General features: G+C 49.6%; 1 protein-coding gene across 2 annotated transcripts in view; it reads right to left on the reverse strand.

Annotated features, from left to right (window-relative positions):
- WAPL (WAPL cohesin release factor) overlaps positions 1-22,149 on the reverse strand; it is a 1,132,828-nt gene that overhangs the window by 737,371 nt on the left and 373,308 nt on the right. For both annotated transcript variants that reach the window (XM_078643290.1, XM_078643291.1), the window contains exon 6: positions 13,473-13,625. In XM_078643290.1, the coding sequence (XP_078499416.1) occupies positions 13,473-13,625 (153 nt within the window). The remainder of the gene's footprint in view (positions 1-13,472; positions 13,626-22,149) is intronic.

Here is a 22,149-nt window from a genome sequence, read left to right on the forward strand (position 1 = left end):
AGTAGTTAGAATATATTGAGGAATATACATGTCCCCATCGTTTGTGTTGTAACCTGTTTGATGTGGAGGTATTCAAGTGGGTCTCCTTTATCATACACACATCGATGTGGTGTCTTACTAAATAAGCTTGCACCGGCCGTACCTTCCGGTAATCATTTAAGCTATGAATGTTCCAGGTGATAACATTTAAATTTGTCATCCTGCATACTCTAAAAACCAGCACGATTCTGCAATGCCTTTATCTCTTTGATAACATTACAAAATGAAATTTCAGTGTCTCGAAATGTCCAACCATTAAACCATATGTAGCCTGAAAGCGATCTAAACCACAGTATCAGAGTAAAGACATCTAGACTGTACAGCAGTAAACTGACCAACAAAGTAACATTAACCCCATCCCTCCACCCACCACCCACCACAACCCCCAATCAGGTTGTGCAGTACTGCCCCCCGGCCCATCAATTGCAGAAATAAAGGCAGTGACCTGAGTGGGGCAAAACAACCAGCTGGACATCTCCCTGGGGGCGCGATGTCACGGGCATACACCCCCACGATACGCAGGGTGCCGAGAGTAAACTAATGTAAAATTTAACAGTATACCACCCCCACTTAATATTCGCCCTCCAATCTAATAGACCTAGGAAGCGACAAAACAACCTTTTAAGTACAAGAGATATCAAGCAGAAGTAAAAAAAGTAAAGTAAAGTCCACATTTGTAAAGCGCACAATCACCCGTAAGGGTCTCTAGGCGCTGGGGGCCGTCGGAAAGATTAAGCGAGCTATTGCCCAGAGTCACATGGTGCTGGGCTAACCTGCTGCCGGAGCCGATAGGAAGCCACACTTGTGTATCACAGATAAACCTGGTAAATCTCAATCATTGTCACTTCGCCTGTCTCCAGAGGCCGCCTCAGCGCTCTTACTCTGCACCTGCTTCTTCTTTCCCCCTACATGTTTAGCCAACTTCAGAGCGGATTTGGCGTCCGTGAAGAAATGGGCGGCTCCGTCATGTGACACTGAGCTTGAATGGGTGCAAGAGCGAGTATGGAGCCTGCAGCAGGATTCGCTTTGGTGGCAGAAATTCACGACGTGCTGCCTGCACCGCTGGTGTGAAATCTGGGAAGAAGGCGATAGTATTGCCTTTATGCACAATGGTACCACGCTCTCTTGCCGGTCTGAGGATAAGGTTGCGGTCTTGATAGTTCAGGACGTGGGCCAATAGGAGCCGGGGCGTGGCCCCCACCCGTGGCTTGGGGCCCACAGTGCAATGTGCTCGCTCAATCGCAAACACCGGTGATCTATTCGGATCGAACAGTTCATGAAGCAGGTCCACAAAGAAGCGCTCCATGTATAGCGGTTGTCTCCGGAATCTATAAGTTGTTCCGGCGGGATCGGGCTTCTAAATCTTCGTTCTTTGATCTGATCAGGGCAAGTACTTTGTCCATGTGCAGAAGGTGCTCTTTTGTCTCTACCTGGAATTCATGGAAGCCCGAATTGCGATTTTCAACACATCTAGCCTCGTCTCATGTGCCACAACCTGTTTAACGGCGTCTAGTTGTGATGTGAGAGCCTCAAGTTTTGTGTCTATGGTATGGAGGCTAGAGCGCATCTCTAGCATCAACGTGCGGAGGTCCTCCCCATGAACCTGGACCGGATTCTCAGTCGGTCGGTCCGCACTCCCCTCTGGGTCTTGTTCCGTCGTTCTGGTGGTTCATCTGTTCTCAAACATTAGCTTGAGCTGCTCTGCATCCTGCTTCCCCATTGTGACAAGACGACGTAATTTGGCCTCTGTCACCGACCACTGTTGCTAGATTACCACTTGACGTTCTGCCTCGACCCCTTGGTGAACAACACTGGTGCGTGAGTCGCTGCCCCCGCTGGTTATGTACCCAAGTTTGGGGCAGTAAGGAGTCAGGGGCGAGAGGCTGGACCCCACCGGCCCTGCCCAGCAACCCTCAGGATCAAAGATGATGCAGTCCAGGCCACCCCAGCAGGGTCAAAGATAACCTGGCTGCCACCGAACGTGGGCCAACAGCGTCGCTCCAAGGGTCTTGTTTGGTCCAGTGAGATCCAGGGACAATATCAGGCCGCTTCAGGCACCCCCAGCTGTGGGAGTGGCCACTTCAGCCTCGCGGTGGAATCCAGCAGAGCTGCAATTATGTTGAACCTTTTTTTGGTCCTGCTTCGCCGCATCAACCAGAACCAATGACAGCCCCGTTTGCCAGAGGGCCCGGTCCACCCGGTTTCAAGATGGCAGCGGCCCACCATATGGTGTATCAAAAGGACCCGAGGCGGCTGCATCTGGAGCCACGCGTGGATTCCAGAATCATGTATGCCTGCCCCTCGGTTAGCTCCCAAAACTAAGTGAACCGCTTATCAGGGGATAGGGCGGCGTTCAGCTGCGATGTATTTCTGTATTCGGGTGGAGCTGTGATACATACAACTGGTCCGGTAAGCCCGCCGGGGCCGCAATGGAAGGGGGGTGGCGGGACCTTGCAATCTGGGTCCCAGCCACAGCTATGCACTGTCAGGGATCCCCGCGCCGGGCCAGCTGCTCCTTGCTCAGCTCAGCTGTGTGCTCACATCCACGACCGTGTGTTTGTTTATTTTTCCATGAGGCTGTAACAGCTCCGCGCAGCACTCATCCTCACGGTCCTGTAGGTCGCGCCGCGGAAACCCAGGAGCGCCGTCGCATGAGACGGAGTGTCTCCCGCAGGTACCACAACAGCGGTCATCCACACCGGCTGCGAGCCGCTTCGCCCAGGAAATCAAGATGCCTGCGTGCACTCAAGTGCGGCATGCCCCCCACAGTCTAGGGACGCCGCACACCTCTTATAGGTCAACGGGTTCAAATATCGTAGACGGTGTCGCTTCCATCTACGATTGTCATGGCGCGTCCACAGAACACCTCACGTTATTGGTGAGTCTCAGGGGTATTTTTAGGAGCACTGATGCCCCTCCATGTTGCAGATTTATAGAGGATTAATTTCCCAGCCAGCTGAGCTCGCTCTTCAAGCAGCCATCTTGCAGCGCAGCCAGACCACGCATCAAAGAGCTACACCAATGTCCATTGCTCAATCTAAACAGTGTTCGTTTATTTTTCCCTGGGGCTCTAAAAGCTCTGCGTAGTACTCATCCTCGAAGTCCTTTAGGTCGCGCCGCGGATGCCCAGGAGCACCGTCGCATGAGACGGAGTGTCTCCTGCAGGTACCACAACAACGGTCATCCACGCCGGCTGCGAGATGCTTCGCCCAGGAAATCAAGATGTCTGCATGCACTCCAGTGCGGCACGCAACCCACAGTCCAGGAACGCCGCACACCTCTTATAGGCCTCAACGGGTTCGGCTATCGTAGACGGTGGCACGTCCACAGAACACATCACAATATTGGTGAGTCTCAAGGGTATTTTTAGGAGCGTCGATGCCCCTCCATGTTGAGGATTTATAGAGGAGTAATCTCCCGGCCGGCAGAGCTCGCTCTTCAAGCGGCCATCTTGCAGCGCGGCCAGACCACGCCCTCAAGAGCTACACCAATGTTCTTTGCTCAACCTAAACAGTCAGTTGTGTACAAGCTAGAGTATATGAAACTTTGCAGCACTGAGAGTCTTGAATAGCCTTTGTAAAAACCATGAGAAGGTTGTGCAGAATTGTTGGTAAAACCTATGTCTCTCTATTAAAAAGGTCATGAAAGTAGAGACCTGGAAAGCAGCTGGCATTCATAGACCTCAGGGCAAGGCGTGCAGAGGGAGAAGAATATCAGTTTTCCAAATGGGTGTATTCATTTAGATTCACAATAGGGCTAAGTGGAAGGAAACGCTTTGGGGGTCACTTTGCTTGTGGACACCTGTGCCACCAAGCTCTCGGAGGTCTGATGTGGAGTGAGAAAGGTTGGGTTGCCCGGCCAATTAACAGGCACACCCAAGCATGATTTCATCACTTGCCCCAAAGGGCATCTGTAAGGGCATCATTAAATGATAAAAGGGGGACTGTAGGGGCCTGACCGGTTGAAGTACCCCAGTTAACACATTGTTTTCACCTCCATAGTGAGAAGCTGTGGGTCTAGAATTTCTGCCGACCTTTGTATAACATACAAAGGAGTCGCTCTCCTCAGTGGCAAGACGGGGAAGCCAAAGCTTTCCGTTCCACTTACGCTCACCATGGATCTAAATGAATACACACATTTGGAAAAGATCCAGGCCACTGGCATATTGAAGTTCCTTGTACCAGTTTTCCTAATCATATTCGAGAACATGGTTGTACCCTTCATCGTAATTATCAAAGTCCAAGTCAGTGCCAAAAGACTGTTTAAAGTTCGTGCTCTGTTACATGGTTAGGGCAAATTATCAGGTTCTGAAAGCTTGCCTAGCATTGGTTGCATTCCAGGTAGAGTCGAATAAGATCCCATTCATGGTCGTAGAGGATTCTGCTAAGAGTCTGATAACACAATGACTGTACATTATCCTCAGCTGCCGACATTGGCATCAATGCAAAAGGATCTGGAAATGGGGCAGGGTACAAAGGTTTCATCCGAGTCAGCAATAAAGCAGATATAGGTTCAAGGGGCACAGACAGGACAAGCTGGCAGAAGTCCGATTAGAGGACTGTACGGATCCTTAGGGCCTAGAGGTGCCAGAGGGAACTGGTATAGTCAAAAATGAAAAGGATGGACTCCCTGAAGGCCTCTGCCTGAGGGTTGTCACCTACTGGCCCAGAAATTCAGGGTGTAAATGTAAATGTATTTGAGCTTGTAAAGCGCACTACTACCTGTCCATAGGTTTCCTGGCGCTGTATAACTCTGGGGAACCCGTCCTGGCTTTCCCTGTGGTATGGTCCCTGCTGGGAGTCCCCAAGGTGGAGCCAGGCATCCCCGGAATTGATGGGGCCGTTGTGGAGATTAGGCAAGCTAATGCCCAGAGTTGCAGAGTGGAACCCCTGATTAGAGTAAGCACCGAAGCGAGAATTATCGAGGCCGCTGACCCAAGTCCACGACCCTGCCGCGTCGGGAATTGAACCCTGGTCCCGGGCCGACTTTTGCTCCCGGGTCTGCTGCCTCTAACCAGTGAGCCACACTACTCCACAACCAGACTTTGAATAGGCTCCGATGCCAATATAAGGAGACACACTGACTCCCTTACACACTCTTGAGTACCAAGAGTGTCACAAATGGTCCTATTCCTGCTTGGACTTATGTTTTTTCTTAGACATACCAAAGACTTCAACCGCTATTATCTGCTGGGAGAATGGGAGCACAAACAGGATAAGCCTTTATACTTTGACCAATCACGTCACAGAATATTTTTGTGTTGAGCAACAAAGTTTGACCTCTCTATCCCATATGGCCTTTGGGTTCACCTCGTCGCAGGCAATGGAGTTGTGCTCCAACCACAGATAGCATATGTCGGGCGCCCCACAAGTCTTACCTTCGCTTGTGGTGCGATTCCGCAGAGACGACAAGAGCACCCGTCCCTGTACCCACCTGACCCTCGTGGAAGACAATACCCAGCAGGGATGAGATGGACGCAGGGATGGGAGCCAGGGTGTAGGTTAAAAGATGGCGTGGAGCTGGCGGGGCGTCCCGGTGACAGCTGGAAACCAAAGAAGAGATCAGAGACTGAGCAGACCCTAACAGGCACCACCCCCCACACACACACCGGACTTGCCACCCTTGGAGGACTCACCGATGCTCCCGGGAAGAAGAGCCTCCAGATGAAAGCAGCTCCGGAAAGGAATAGCGAAAAGATTGCGCTCCTGCGCGTTTAGGGTCAGAACAAACTAAAGAAAGCGCTCCTGCGCGGTATTACCCAAGCTATAACAAAAGAAAGCGCTCCTGCGCGTGTAGCTGAATGCTAGAAGCAGTCAACCTGTGGTATCCCCGATAAGGAAACCAGAAGTACAGGCTAAGTAGTTTCCCAAGCGCTCCTGCGCGGTGGGAAACCGAAACAGCACCCCAAAACACAATCCAGGTCCTCCAAACACCCTCAAGGCGCTCCTGCGCAGTAAGGGTTAAGACAAAATAAACGGGCACAATCCTGGACCCCCCAGGTGAAGTTACAAACAAGCGCTCCTGAATGGCGCAGTCTTGAGGCAAGGAAAACGCTAAGCGCGTCTTGCCTCCTTGGTATCAGCCGAGCAGATGAGGTGTCCTACGGGCGTTGCAGAGTCGTCAGCTGAGCAGCGTCCCAACGCGGCTCGTCAGGCAGGTCTCGGCAGGCAGGAATCCGGTAGGAATCCAAAGCACAGAGCCGGCGGGAAACGCGCTGTTTAAGCGTTTCTCCCGGAAGTGCTTCTTTGCTCTCAGGTCGCTGCCCGGCACTAGACCGGGAACTCTACTTCCGGCCGGAAGTGAGTATCCCGGCTCCCGTGTGTGTGTGCGGGAGAGTGGCCAGCCGCGGTAATGCCGCGAACCGTGACAGCACCCCCCCCTAGAACAGTACCCCCCCAAGGTCCCCATGGTAGTCAGAAAAGAGAGACAGGGCGAGGGCTCTGGGGATGACTCAGATGGAAAGCACGAACCAAAACAGGTGCATGGCGTACATGTGACAAGGGCTCCCAGGACCGTTCATCGGGACCATAACCCTTCCAGTCCACAAGGTAGAACAGCTTGCCCTTGGTACGACGGGACCCCAAGATAGCCCTGACCTCATACTCAACATGACCCTCCACCACCACCGGAGAAGGAAGAGAGCCGCCAACCTTGACCTCCCGCAAAAGGGAGACATGGAAAACAGGATGGACCTTCATGTGCGGAGGAAGCAGCAGTTTCATGGCCACAGGGTTGACCACCTTCTCGATAACAAAGGGACCCACAAAACGAGGCAACAGCTTCTTGGGCCCATGCACATTCAGGTGCCGAATAGAAAGCCACACGCTATCACCTGTGCGATAAGCGAGTTCCTTTTGTCTGTGAGCATCAGCATGCTCCTTGTAGGTGTCCTTTGCTTTGGCCAGCTCGAACTGTGCCCGTTGCCAGAGGTCGCGCAGTGTCTCATGATAAGCACGCACGGTGGGCAAGCGGCTCTCCTGAGGTTCCTCCCATGCCGAAGTGCGGGGATGACGTCCCATGAGGCAAAAGAAGGGGGACATGCCGATGGCCGAATGCTTGCTGTTGTTGTACGCATACTCTGCCATCCATAGCACTTCAGACCATTCCTTCTCGACCGTAAGCAGCAAACAGCGAAGGTACTGTTCCATGGTGTGATTCGTTCTTTCGGCTTGACCATCGGTCTGGGGGTGGTACGCTGAGGAGAGACGTATGTCCATCTCGAGTATCCTGCATACCTCCTTCCAGAAACGAGACACGAATTGCGATCCTCGATCCGTTATGACCACAGACGGGATGCCATGGAGGCGAACCACCTCCTGTACGAAGATCAAAGCCATTTCGGCCGCTGTAGGCAGCTTTGGCAAGGGAACGAAGTGTGCCATCTTGGTGAGGTGGTCTACTATAGTGAGAACCGTGGTGTGTCCTGTCTTGGTGAGCGGGAGTCCACCACGAAGTCCATGGAGATGGTATGCCATGGAAAAGGAGGTACAGGAATGGATCGCAAAAGACCAACCGATGGTTCGGATCGGTTCTTGCCGAGCAGGCAAACAGCACAGTTCATCACGTGTTTCTTTGTATCGGTCACCATCGTAGGCCACCAAAACAGCCTTCGCACTAGATCGAGCGTTTTGTGGTATCCAGGATGACCGGAGAGGACATGATCGTGACACGAGTAAAGAGCCTTCTTCTGTTCGGGTACCCCTGGTAGGTGGGTCTGGTCTCCTGAGCGCCGTGAACCGCTCCCACTTGTCTCGCCTCCATCGTTCCATGTCGGGACAACGGAATCGGATCGTTTCTTGTCTGGTTCTGCCTGGCCGACGGTATCCATAGAAGAGACTATGCCCTGGAAATGTTTCTCCGGTAAGATGGAGACAGGCTCGTGGTCTTCTTCGGATTCAGCCAGCCGCGACAGCGCATCAGCCTTGGCATTGTCTTTCCCTGGCCGGAACGTGATCACGAAGTCGTACTCGTTTAAGAATAGGGTCCATCGGAGCTGTCGGGCTGTGAGGGCACGTGCTGATCGTAGAAACTGCAGGTTTCTGTGGTCTGTGTAGATGGTCACCTTGTGTTTTGAGTCCTTCAAGAAGTGACGCCACTCCTCAAACGTGGTCTTGATGGCTAGGAGTTCCCGATCAGACACGGTGTAGTTGCGTTCAGCGGGTTGGAGCTTCTTTGAGTAAAAGGCCACAGGATGCAGTTGTCCCGTTTCGGTGTTTCGTTGTGAGAGCACCCCGCCTATGGCGTCCCTAGAGGCGTCCGCCTCTACTACGAAGGGTTGCTCGGTGTCGGGGTGCACCAGAACAGGGGCTACGGTGAACCGTCTCTTCAGTTCCTGGAAGGCGTCGTCTGCTTTTTGGTACCAACCAAAACGAACCCCCTTGCGCAGCAAGCGCGTGATGGGAGCCACCATCTCGGAGAATCCGGTGATGAAACGACGGTAATAGTTGGAAAAACCGAGGAACCTTTGTACGCCTTTCACGGACTCTGGTGTGGGCCAAGACAGGATGGCTTCTACTTTTTTGTTGTCCATTTGGATGCCCGCCGGCGTGATGATGTGCCCCAGGAACTCAACTGATGTGACATGAAACACGCTCTTCTCCAGCTTCACGTACAGACGGTGTTTCTCCAATTGCTGCAGGACGGAACGCACGTGTTGTACGTGCTCCCCAGTGGTCTGAGAGTAAATCAGAATGTCGTCAATGTAGACGATGCAAAAGACGTAGATGAAGTCTCTCAACACTTCATCAATGAAGAACTGGAATGCGGCGGGGGGGTTGCAGAGTCCGAAAGGCATGACCTGGTATTCGAACAGGCCGAACTTCGTCCGGAAGGCGGTCTTCCATTCATCACCCTTCCGGACTCTGACAAGGTGGTAAGCACACCGTAGGTCCAGTTTAGTGTATATGGTGGCGTTCTTGACTTGGTCCAAGAGATTGGAGATCAATGGTAGCGGGTACCGGTTTTTTACGGTGATGGAATTCATTGCGCGAAAGTCAATACAGGTCCTCAGATCCCCTTCCTTCTTCGACACGAAGAACAGAGGAGAGGAAACCGGAGATCTGGAGTGACGTATGAAACCGTTGTCCAGGTATTCGTACAGATAGGAGCGGAGGTGGATGTTTTCTTTTTCCGTGAGTGAGTAGATCCTGCTGCATGGCAACGTGGAGCCGGGAATCAGGTCTATGCGGCAGTCGAATGATCGATGGGGTGGCAGTGTGTTGGCTCCCTTCTTATCGGACACTGCCGATAAGTCCAGATATTCTTTTGGTATGGTTCCTTGGAAAACCATTCCCATGCCTTCTACAGGCGACGAGTGTGCCTGTACGAAACGAGGGCCTGACAGGTCGTCCTTTGCGTAACAGGTGCTGCTGCAGTGCTCCGATTCCAAGTGAATGATTCTGGTCACCCAATCGATGCGAGGATTGTGCTTCACCAACCACGGCAAACCCAAGATCAACTTAAATTGAGGGGCGTCTATGACGTCGAAACTGACGGACTCGGTGTGGTTGTTTGAAAGGGACATTGTCATGGTCTCTGTTCTATGTCGGATCGGGCCGGATGTTAGGTCCGTTCCATCAACAGCCTTGACGGGTTCAGGTTGGGCCTTCGTCACTGTATCAATGCCCAAGGTGCGGGAAAATGCTGTATCGATGAAGCAGCCTGTCGCCCCGGAATCCAACATGGCGGTCACCGCCCAGGTTCTACCCGCCAGATTCCGTAAGGACATGTCCAAGCCGACGTGATGACTACCGTCGTATACCACAGGGATCGCAGATGTACAAGACGAAGAACCCAGAGGACGGACCCCTGTGTCTACTGGGTTGTCTCGTTTCCCGTCTTGTCGCCCTTGCTGATGGGCAACGCGTACGGCCTTCTGCCTCGTGGTCTAGAGGGCTTTGCTGGGCATTCCCTCACGAAGTGGCCGCTTTTACCGCAATATAGGCACTGGTTCTGCTTCCTCCTTTTTTCCCTTTCTTGACTGGTCAAGGGTCCTCTTATGCCTCCGATCTGCATGGGTTCGGACGATTCTCCCTGGGGAGCAGATTCCTCTTTGGCTTTCTCGACGCCCTTGTCCCCGATGGGCAAGAGACGGTTGTCGTTGCCTTTTCCCCTGTCGGTCTTTCTTTCCTGTAGTCGGAAATTCATTTTCACCACCATGTCAATGAAAGGTCCTATAGCTTCAGGCGGATCAGGATACTGCGAGATGAGGTCCTTCAGGTCCTCCCGTAACCCCCGATAGAACACGGATACCTTCTTGTCCTCTGGCCAGTGGGCCTCGATTACCAGCCTGTTGAACATGGTGATGTAATGGAGCAAGTCCTGATTGCCTTGTTTGAGGCTGAGCAACTCGTTGTCTGCGGCTTGCACGAAGGTATGGCGAGCGAACATACGCCGCATGGTTTCTTTAAACGTTGGCAGGTGGTTAAGCATGGGATCGTCGTTCTCTACCAATGGACCACTGAGCAGCATCCCCGCCCATGTACGACAGTATGTAGGCGACTTTGGAAGCATCATCGGGAAAAGCCGCAATCCTAGCCATGAAATGCAGTTGACATTGATGGATGAATATACCGTACTTTGTGCTATCTCCGTAGAAGCGTTCGGGTGGTGCCAACTGCCCAGGATGGGGAGTGACAACCTGGATGGCTGTGTCTTGGTTGGTGGTAGCGGAGGGCCCCCCAAAGGTGAACGTTGGCTGTCTTAACAGGCCGTCTTGTCTAACTCTGGGGCTGGGAGTGGTACCCCACGGATTAGTGACCCCTGCTGCCACTTGACCCTGTAGGGTCGTTAGGTCCTGACGTAAGGCGAGGTTCTCTGTTTGCATGGCAGCCAGCATGACTGCGATATCTTGCAGAGTGACCTCCGGGTCGCCCATGTCGTCTGGGCGGAATGGTAACCGTGGCCTTTGGATTCTGTCGGGCGCCCCACAAGTCTTACCTTCGCTTGTGGTGCGATTCCGCAGAGACGACAAGAGCACCCGTCCCTGTACCCACCTGACCCTCGTGGAAGACAATACCCAGCAGGGATGAGATGGACGCAGGGATGGGAGCCAGGGTGTAGGTTAAAAGATGGCGTGGAGCTGGCGGGGCGTCCCGGTGACAGCTGGAAACCAAAGAAGAGATCAGAGACTGAGCAGACCCTAACAGGCACCACCCCCCACACACACACCGGACTTGCCACCCTTGGAGGACTCACCGATGCTCCCGGGAAGAAGAGCCTCCAGATGAAAGCAGCTCCGGAAAGGAATAGCGAAAAGATGGCGCTCCTGCGCGTTTAGGGTCAGAACAAACTAAAGAAAGCGCTCCTGCGCGGTATTACCCAAGCTATAACAAAAGAAAGCGCTCCTGCGCGTGTAGCTGAATGCTAGAAGCAGTCAACCTGTGGTATCCCCGATAAGGAAACCAGAAGTACAGGCTAAGTAGTTTCCCAAGCGCTCCTGCGCAGTGGGAAACCGAAACACAGCACCCCAAAACACAATCCAGGTCCTCCAAACACCCTCAAGGCGCTCCTGCGCAGTAAGGGTTAAGACAAAATAAACGGGCACAATCCTGGACCCCCCAGGTGAAGTTACAAACAAGCGCTCCTGAATGGCGCAGTCTTGAGGCAAGGAAAACGCTAAGCGCGTCTTGCCTCCTTGGTATCAGCCGAGCAGATGACGTGTCCTACGGGAGTTGCAGAGTCGTCAGCTGAGCAGCTTCCCAACGCGGCTCGTCAGGCAGGTCTCGGCAGGCAGGAATCCGGTAGGAATCCAAAGCACAGAGCCGGCGGGAAACGCGCTGTTTAAGCGTTTCCCCCGGAAGTGCTTCTTTGCTCTCAGGTCGCTGCCCGGCACTAGACCGGGAACTCTATTCCGGCCGGAAGTGAGTATCCCGGCTCCCGTGTGTGTGTGCGGGAGAGTGGCCGGCCGCGGTAATGCCGCGAACAGTGACAGCATAAGCATACTTTGTGAGGGTCCATCACAGAAATCTGTTTGCTACAGTACCTACATAGTTTGAAACCAGTCGTCTTCTGGGGCCATCGTATTTACTACACCAAAAACACTTGAAGGCTTTAGTGGTTGGAAAGCCCAAGGAGAGTTCTGGATCTGTATCTGAAGGCAGAGAAAGGAACTGATGTCAGCGAGTATGAGCGGCGCTTTTATGTGGGTCCACTTCTCACTTCTAGAGGAGAATAACAGTGTAACAGCAGTACAATGCCATCTACCAGGAGGAGTATTGCTTTAAATTTTTCTGACTTAGTCCAATGCCTGGGGATGATCAAAAGATGAGGAATCTGCGATTGGAAAGCCTTAATAACTGGTGTACTCAAAGAATTCTCCAAGGCTCTGGACAACAGTCAATCCTGGAAGACTACTCACCCTAATCTTCAATTGCAACATGAATGAGTTTCTACTTTTTGGTGACAATCCTGCTGCACAGAAGTTCAAAATTGATTAAACTGGCTGGACTACATTAATAACAGGCTTTATCACCATCATTTAAAGATTCGAAGGACCAGGCTCCCGATTTGAAAATCTTCGGAAACATACAAGGTGGCCAGATACGACATCCATCATCTCATGCTTATCTTTGGGCCTTGTGGGATTGTGGAAGGAGGGCGGAAGGAGAGGGAGGTTTACCTTAGCTACTTGATCAAAGCCTTTAAGGAGGTATCCCAAACCCTAATACTTTCCAAATTAGTCTAAAAGAAAGTCACCCCCAAGTAATTGCATAGTGAGTAAATAACCTTGCTCCACTCAAAGATGCCTTGTTCGTGACAGATCATCTCAAGTGTTGAATATTTAAAAACTATTCCTCCTATAACGCGCTCCTTCAGGTGGATGTCCACTGAATTTTTAGTAGGAAAATTCTTACACACTAATCACTCCCTGTCTCTCTCTCTCTAAGGATCTGAAGCTCTCCGAGGGTTCTCTCTAAATGTGCATTTCTAACAAACTTATTTGAATTAAACGTTTTCAATGAAAATCAAGCCTTCAAAAAGTCATTCTCTGAGTGTGCAAACTAACTTTTAAGTCCATTTCTCCTTTTCAGCTGTCCAAATATTTAGCTCCTACATACATTCAAAACTGAGCTTAAGCAATTACAGCTATATCTTATCCGCTTTCTTTTCTTCCTCCTATTACCTGCTCAGTCTTGAAACCCAAAGCTGGATATTTCTGCAATACCTCTTGGAAAATTCATGCATTTCCATCTGTTTCATTTTACCGTACATATTTCTTGCAATATATGCCAGCTTTCTGATATAATTATCTGTGATATTTTTTAAGCTTCAATTATTATTCCCTATTTTTGTGTGCGGCAATGGCTCATGCTATTGCTTTTGTTTTTGCTTTGTACTTTGCAAAGCGCTATGTTGCTCATGGGTCAGGCCAACATTTACACAATCAAAACAACAGATACAGAGAAAAGAAAAAATGGTGTCCATTGGCTTACTTCTTTGTGCTCCTTCCGACACTTTAAAGCAGTGACTATGTCTTGATAGGGCTGTGTAGGTATAGTCACAGTTTTTATTACTTTGGGTGGGGGTGCAGGAGCCTTGAATACTCCATCATCTTTGGGACTCACTTCATTTGAAGATGGCCTTATCTGTTAAACACAAAATAAGGTAAGCGGTTTTAGAGCAAAAGGTACAAGAGGAGTCATGGGTTTATCATCTTTCCAAAATCCATTCAGCGTGCCAGTGTAATTGTGCATGTACAGTGTTACAATATACTCAAGGGTCAAACAACTTGTATTATACATTGTGTATAATGCAACACAAACATTCACATTTCGTGTTTTAAATAAGAAACTAGCCACTTGTGACAAGTTTGCAATTTGAAACATTTTCAGAGTCCCACGTAGAGCATTATTTTACCAGTGCTTGGATCTGGTACTATATGCTTTCCCTCTAGTCATCAAATCACAAACAGGGTTATAAATTACACTTTAATGTTGTCCGTAAGCCCACCATGACCCCCTAACAAGTATAATTTTTGCTTTGGTAAATCTATACATTCACAGGGAACAAAAAATAAAGTTGAAGGGACGTTATGGATAGGTGACTCAGTTAAAACAATGTTTTAAACAAATATATCTACTGAGGTTCAGCAGTTATAGTTAACTATAAATTGTGCCCTAAAGTGACTAAAACTTGTGCCCACACTATGCACAGTGTGGTCAAACATGATGAATTTTCAGATGTTGCAGTGAATTTATCGAAGTTGTCATAGAACAAGTCAAGAGTGATGTTCTGTGGGAGGTAATTAGTAGTGCATGGTGAGGGCCATATTGGGTGCCAGCCGGAGCCAGCTCTGTTACTTTATTTTCACCTAAGTGGGAGCAGTTTTTGTCCTCTGTTCTTGTGTGAGCAAAGCTGTGCTTCATGGCAAGGAGAACGCGGACAGGGAATGCAAAAATTAACAAGTCAGTGCGTTATGTGCATGAGTTTGGCCGGCCTAGCAATGCTGCACATTTTCTTACAGTGTCCTTTTTCAGCACAATACCATTTTACTGTAACATTTTGCACATATTTGTGTGTGTGAATGTTGGATTTGTTTCTCTGACACTGCTTTGCATACACATTTCGCTTTGTGCATCATTATTATGATGCGTCAAACACAGAGTACAAGGCCTTCCACACTGTATAACGTCATCCTATCTTCATCCACGGGGCGACAGGGATATCTGGAAACCCATAATAGTGCTCATCTGTATATACACAGCAGCAATGCCTTTTTATTATGAAGAACAATATTTACTTACCTGTAATCTGTAGTATTGGTGTCTTTCATAGATTCACATGCATGAATTATTCCCCGTTGTCAGAGTGGGAGTCCCACAGTACATAAAAAAAGCAGTAACTATGCATATAACAACCAAAAAACCTTGGTAACATAAAACCAGCAAGTAAAGTAGCCCAAAGCTAACAGAAAAAAGTTCCACATCTCTGACTATCAGTCATTATACATAGTCCAAACTGCAGCAAATCAGGCAACATCACCCACCAGAAGGTTCTCCTCAGAGGCTTAGGCTCTCAGATTTTCTCGCCCAAGAGCGTGACCAAGAGATAAGAGCATAAACCAGCCTCTGAGGGGTGGTGGGCGGTTGCATGTGAATCTATGAAAGACACCAATACTGGAGAACCACAGATTACAGGTAAGTAACTATTGTTCTTCTCCAGTATTGGGGTGCCTTTCATAGATTCACGTGCCTGAATCAGAGTAGATAGCAGTACCCAAATAACTCTTGGAAGATGCTATATGTAACATACACATGTATATAGAAAGCATATAGAATCACACACTAAGAATGCTATAATTATGCATAAATACATCTAATCTTGCAATCACATGGGGACGCTATTATATATAAGGCATGATAGTAAGAGTCTGAGAGGCAGTACAGAGGAGGAGGCAAAACAGAGGCTCACCTTATTTGAAGATTGTGGAAATCGGATTGTCCCACTGACGTATCAGCATTGCTGGCAGCCTCCAAACAGTAGTGCTTGGTAAAAGTATGTCTGCTGGACCAAGTTGCTGCTCTGCATGTTTGGTTGAAGAGGAACACCAGCAAAGAGCAGTCGAGGAAGAAACCGCCCTCGTAGAGTGCGCTCTTCGAGTTGTCTGCAAAGGTCTTCCAGCTTGTTGATGGCAAAAGTCAATAGCTGCAGCAATCCAATGAGCTATGGTGTGTTTAGACACTGCATGTCCTTGCCATATTCTTCCGTAGGCAACAAACAATTGATCTGTTTTACGAATGGTAGAGGCCCTTTGCAAATAGCACTTGAGACATCTTCTGAGGTCAAGGGTATGTAGCACGCTTTCCGCAGGTGATTGCGAATTAGGAAAGAATGTCTTTAAGATGACTGGCTCGTTGAGATGAAAGTTTAAAGGCACCTTCGGCATAAAACTAGGATTCTTGCGTAGCACCACAGAATTAGAAGTGAACTGCAGAAAAGGTGAATTTATAGTGAAAGCCTGAATGTCACTGACTCTTCTAGTTGAAGTCAAGGCCAGTAGTTGAGATACATTCCAGGATAGAAATTTGAAATCCACTCTATGAATAGGCTCAAAGGGGTGCCGCATGAGCTGCGCTAGTACCACATTGAGATGCCAGGATGGAGGCGGACGACGGACAGTAGGAAACATTCGAAAGAGCCCTTTAAAGAAATGTTGCATTATCCTTGTCGAGTAGAGACAATTGGAACCATCTTGTCAGAACCTTGAAATGGCCGCTAAAAACACCTTTAAAGTTGAATGAGAAAGGCCTGATCTTGCTAAATGTAAGAAGAGCGTGAATCGGGTGAATATTGGTAGATTGACACCATATGCAGAATCTTTTCCATTTAAGTCTATGTTTTTATCGTGGCAGGCTCTCGAGCATTAGCCAGAACTTCTTTGCAATCCGCAGGGATATTAAGATAAGCGAATTCAAGGTGCTCAGTCGCCAGGCTGCTAATTTCAGAGATGCAGGGTCCGGGTGGCAAATTTGATCGTTCTGAATGGACAGGAGGTTCGGTATTGGTCGAAACTGAATGGGATCGCATTCTGATAGGAGGAGAAGTTCGGTGAACCAGAAATGGCGAGGCCACCTGGGAGCAATGAGAATTAGGCGACAAGGTTCTCTCTTCATTTTCCGGAGAACTCTGGGAACCAATTGTATCGGAGGAAAAGCGAAAGCGCGTTCCCCTGAGACTCCTTGTGGGGAAGCCAGCTTGCAAAGGATAGGGATTTGCTGTTCTGATTGGTCACAATGAGGTCTAGATCGGGATGACCCCACTCCTGAAAAACTCGATCCACCATTGGCTGATGTACATCCCATTCGTGAGTCGAAACCGTGGACCTGCTGAGGGAATCCGCCAGGGCATTGGAAACTCCCGGAACATTGACTGGCAAAAGATTGATCCTGTGCCGTATCGCACAGTCCCAGATTTCTCGGGCTTTTTGTGAGAGAAGAGCAGATATACTTCCTCCCCGTTTGTTCAAGTAGTGCATACTTATAGTATTGTCTGTCTGAATCAGTACTGTGGCTCCTAGAATGACTGTTCGAAATTATTTCAGGGCCAAAAAGATGGCTCGTAGTTCCAGCAGGTTGATATGCCACGTCCGTTGTTGAGGGCTCCATTTCCCGCTGACCGTTAGCCCTTGAAGATGTGCTCCCCAACCCTCGAGGGACGCATCTGTGGTGATTGTAAAATTGGCGCTTCTTGTAGGAATGCACATCCCTTCCCTACATTACTTTTCTGAGTCCAACAGAGGAAGGCTTCTCGTATCCAAGGAGTGACCTGAACGAGATCGTCAAACGATCCTGAGATTTGCAACCATTGGTGGTTGAGTTCTTCTTGTATGGGCCTCATCCTGAGGCGGCAGTTGGATGAAAGAATAGATCATTCCTAGAAAGGACTTCAACTGTCGGACTGAAACGGACTCTTTTGATCTTAACTTGTGAGCTAGCGTGCAGATCTTTTGCTGCCTTTCGTTTGAGACAAAGGCCTGGATTAGTTGTGTGTCCAGCGTTGCCCCTAAAAAGGTTTGCCTTTGCAAAGGAACACGATGGGACTTGTTGAGGTTGATAGATAGACCCAGCGACTGAAATGTGGACAGACATCTCTGGACATGGGTGCTTGAGTCCGAGAAAGAACTTGCCTTGATAAGGCAGTCGTCTAAATGTGGAAATATTTGGATCCCTTCCAGGCGGAGGTGCGCCGCTACTGGAGCTAGAACCTTCGTAAACACCCTGGGCGCCGACCGTAGTCCGAAGGGAAGGACTTCGAACTGGAAGTCCCTGCCAACCACTCTGAACCGCAAGGACCCTTATTTGGTGATCCCCATCTTTCCCCCCTCACCGCCAGTTCCTTCAGTTTCCTTGGCGCAAGAAAACTTACGAGTTCACCACCCTTCCCTTCGGCCTCTCCTCGGTCCCCTGGTGTTTCACCAAGGTTTTGAGGCCAGTGATAGAGCGCCTTTGGGCGTCGGGCATGAGACTCACTGTTTATTTAAACGACATTTAGCTGATGGCGCAAGATCCAAAAACCCTTTCTCGTCACCTGCAAAGCACAGTGGATCTCCTTCAGAACCTAGGGTTCATGATAAACTAAGCCAAGGCCACCCTGCCTCCCTCCCAGACAGTAGTTTTCCTAGGGTTCTTAATAGACTCAGTGGAGTCCACTCTCAGCCTTCCCTCTCGCAAAATGACAGATTCACCACGAGATTCGGAGGGCTTTATCTTCGAATCAGATTTCACTCAGACAGTTAGCTCGGATAGTGAGCATCCTTTCGGCCTCCATTCAAGCTATCTTTCCCGGCCCGCTCCATTACAGAGCACTTCAATGGCTCAAAGCGGCGCACCTCCGCAAGGGCCGCCCTTATTCCCACAAGGTGGGTCTGACAACGGAAACCAGGGAAGAGCTTCAGTGGTGGCTCTCCAACATGGAGACCTGGAATGGTCGAGCCATTTTCGGGTCCGCGCCAGACATCGTTATCGAGTCTGAAGCGAGCAGATCCGGCTGGGGCGCGACGTGTGGCGACTTCACCATAGGGGGTGTGGTCTCCTTCAGAGCAACGGTTACACATTAACTGTCTGGAACTTTTGGCGGGATCGTTCATGATCAAATGCTGGACTAAGGACTCTGTTCACTCCTGCGTTCTTCTCAAAATGGACAATATCTCTGTAGTCCGGTTTATCAATCATCTGGGGGGCACTCGCTCGAGCGCTCTTTCGGGCCTGGCGGCGAACTTCTGGCAGTACTGCTTGGACCATCAGATCTTGGTCATAGCGGAGTATCTGCCCGGGAAGGGCAATTAAGTGGCGGACTTCCACTCCCGCCAATTCCACGATCTGAGCTTCTGGAAAGTGCACCCGGGAGTGTTTGCGGATCTTCAGAACCTCTTGGGTCTCTTCTCGGTAGACCTCTTCGCCTCTCACCTAGATCACCAACTTCCCCAGTTATACAGCTGGAGGCCGGACCATCTGGAGGAGCAGACTGACTCATTCCTCCAGGACTGGCAGACCAAAGCGGGCTATGCCTTTCCCCGTTTGCGGTGATAACTCTGGTCTCAGCCCGTGTAAGTCGCCAGGGAGCGACCATAGTGCTCATTTCACCTATCTGGAGGTCTCAAGTTTGGTTTCCGGTTCTAATGGAACTTTCCTGGGATTCTCCAATCCCACTCCCCCACTTTCCAACTCTTCTTCTCAGTCCGGACGGCTGTCCTCACCAGTTGATCGAGCAAGGTTTTCTGACACTCATGGCGTGGCAGATTACAGGGGACGGACGGCAGTCCCGGGCCTTTCAGGAGCGGCTGAGACTTTCTTGTCCAAAGCCTGGGTAGACCGCACACTCAAACGTTATCGATCCACTTGGAGACGTTGTCGTTGGTATCTGCAACGGAGTTTCAATCCCGTGGCAACTGATGTGACCACCATCTTGAATTTTTTGGCCTCACTAGCAGAGGACTGTCTTGCGTATAGGACAATATCTTCAGGACCGCCATTTCCGCTGGTCACGCTTTGGTTGATGGTTCACGTGTCGGAGAACACGTTTCGGTTGGTCATCGCCTTCGGGGTATACGTCTCTTGCTTCCCCCGGAACCTCGTTATTCTCAGTTGTGGGATGTCAGTTTTGAACCTCTTCCAATCGTGGCAACCGAATAGATTCTTCTCCAGGAAGGAACGGTCGGAGAAGCTAGCCATGCTGCGGTGTCTGACTTCTTGCAGACGGGTCTCAGACGTCAGGTCTCTGGACATGTCAGGAAGAATTTTCTCTCCCTCCGTTGTAACGTTTACCATACGTAGACGCACCAAGTGTGGGACCACTTCTGTCTCCTATCCTGCTTTTCCAGACACCCCAAAACTATATGTAGTTGCCTGTCTCAAGGCTTACGAGGAGATGACTGAGGAGTTGAGGCCTCCTGGAGAACACCAGTTGCTCATTGCGCTAAAAAAGCCTCATAAGGTGATGTCTTCCCCACGATTGTCCGTTGGATCATGCAAGAAGCTGGCATCGATTTACGAGCCTTTGGTGCTCATTCTACCAGAGTGGCTATGACCTCCAAGGCTTTTACCCTGGGAGCTCGTCTTGAAGACATTCTGAGTGCAGCAGATTGGTCTTCAGACTCCACCTTTAAGCGGTTTTATTTCAAACCGGTTACTGACCTGGCTCATTTGGTTGTGAGCAAGCTGTAAACTAGCATAATCCTCGCCTCTGGTCCTGACATAGAATGAAAAATTTCCTAACTAACGTAACAGAAAGTTTCAATTCTATTAAGGACTCGGAGGCGAGGATTATCCAACCCAGCGTACAACTTGGTTGACTACTTTCCTCCCACGTATTGGAGTAAGTACAGTGTTTAATTTGACTTATTGTATTAGGATCATGTACATGCTTTGACATATTCTGTCCTCAAGGCTAAGCCTTAGCCACTCCCGTCGCTTACGCCTTCTTTTAATTTTCCAGGAGGTTCGAATAAACCAGACTCCTGATGCGACTTTGCTACCTGACTGAGCAACGAAAGAGGAAGCATGGTCAGAGACAGAGGACTATCAGCACCCTGGGGCCTCCTGATTGGCGCACTGGATGGGACATTCGATCTGTGATACTCTATTGTTTTAATGTTTATTCCCTATGGTTCATGGGAATAGTAGTTGTTTGACTTTAAAGTGGCTGCTATTCAATAAAGTGAAGAAAGAATAGCATAATCCTCGAGTCCTTAAAAGAATTGAAACTTTCCGTTACGTTAGCTAGGACATTTTTCAATCTACCCCAAATTAACTTTGGAATATTACTTAAACTTGATGTAAGATGGATATACAACTTAACTTTTGATCTAATCATCTAATTGCATGTCATTAGGTAGGTGAATGGCATTGTTTCATGGCAAATCAAAAACAGAACTGCATAATCTCAGGAAAGTAGTGGGAGGAATCTTCCATCAAATAATTAAATGCCCTTATTTCCTCTAACGCTCAAACGCAGGTATACTCTCTTTGTTGTGACAACATTCAACTTAATGAATGTCTGCACAACGACATAACTCCAAAGGTGCAGACAGTGAGGTTTTGGGTACAAACGAACAAGTTACTTGCCTTCGGTAATGCTTTTTCTGGTAGATACAGTATCTGCCTGTGGATTCCTCACCTTGTGAATATCCCCTTGCGTCAGCAATGTTCGGAATTTTTTCTTTGTAGCACGCCGGCGTGGACGACGTCATAGGAACGCGGCATCGCGCGCGACTCCGTCTGACGTCACCGACCCCTTATTAGGCCTACGTCGGCGTGATGACATCAGTTCCGCCCTTTTTTCCGTGCCTTCGAGGCACCCGGACGGACCAATGACAGGAAATCTACATATATACAGTGTACACAGTACATACAAACCAAAATAGCACACAGTGCGTAGCAAAGGTATCACAAACCCAATAAATATACAAATAAATATACAAATAAAACCAGGTATAGCAGAGTGGTCGACGGGGAGGCGGGTGGGTCAGTGAGGAATCCACAGGCAGATACTGTATCTACCAGAAAAAGCGTTACCGAAGGTAAGTAACTTGTTCTTCTGATAGATACATCTGCCTTGTGGATTCCTCACCTTGTGAATAGAGTCCCACAGCAGTCCCCACTCCCGGAGGAGGGTGTCCACTCTGCTACACCAGGAAATCTTGGGGGACAGAACGCGCGAAGTGGCCGTCCCTCCTCACCTCGGTATCCAAGCAGTAGTGCTTCGCGAAAGTGTGGAGGGAGGCCCAAGTCGCGGCTCTGCAAATATCCTCAACAGGTACACCTCTAGACAATGCTGAAGTAGCAGACCTTGCCCTGGTAGAATGAGCTCTTATACCCTCAGGAGGGTCCTTATCCGTCAGAGTAGCAAATCTTGATGCACAGGATTATCCACCTGGAAAGTGTGCGCGTGTGCACCGCTCTGCCCTTTAGACAGCCAGCAAAACCAACAAACAGCTGGTCGTCAATCCGGAAGTCTTTAGTTCTATCCAGATAAAAAGACACCGCCCTCTTAGGGTCCAGACGGTGCAGTCTCTCTTCCTCCTTAGAAGGGTGAGGGGGAGGAAAGAAGGTAGGAAGGGTAATGGACTGTCTTAGATGGAAAGGAGTTACCACCTTAGGCAGAAAAGCAGTC

Source organism: Lissotriton helveticus, chromosome 5_1 (assembly GCF_964261635.1).
Source record: "Lissotriton helveticus chromosome 5_1, aLisHel1.1, whole genome shotgun sequence".
Taxonomy (NCBI): Eukaryota; Metazoa; Chordata; class Amphibia; order Caudata; family Salamandridae; genus Lissotriton; species Lissotriton helveticus.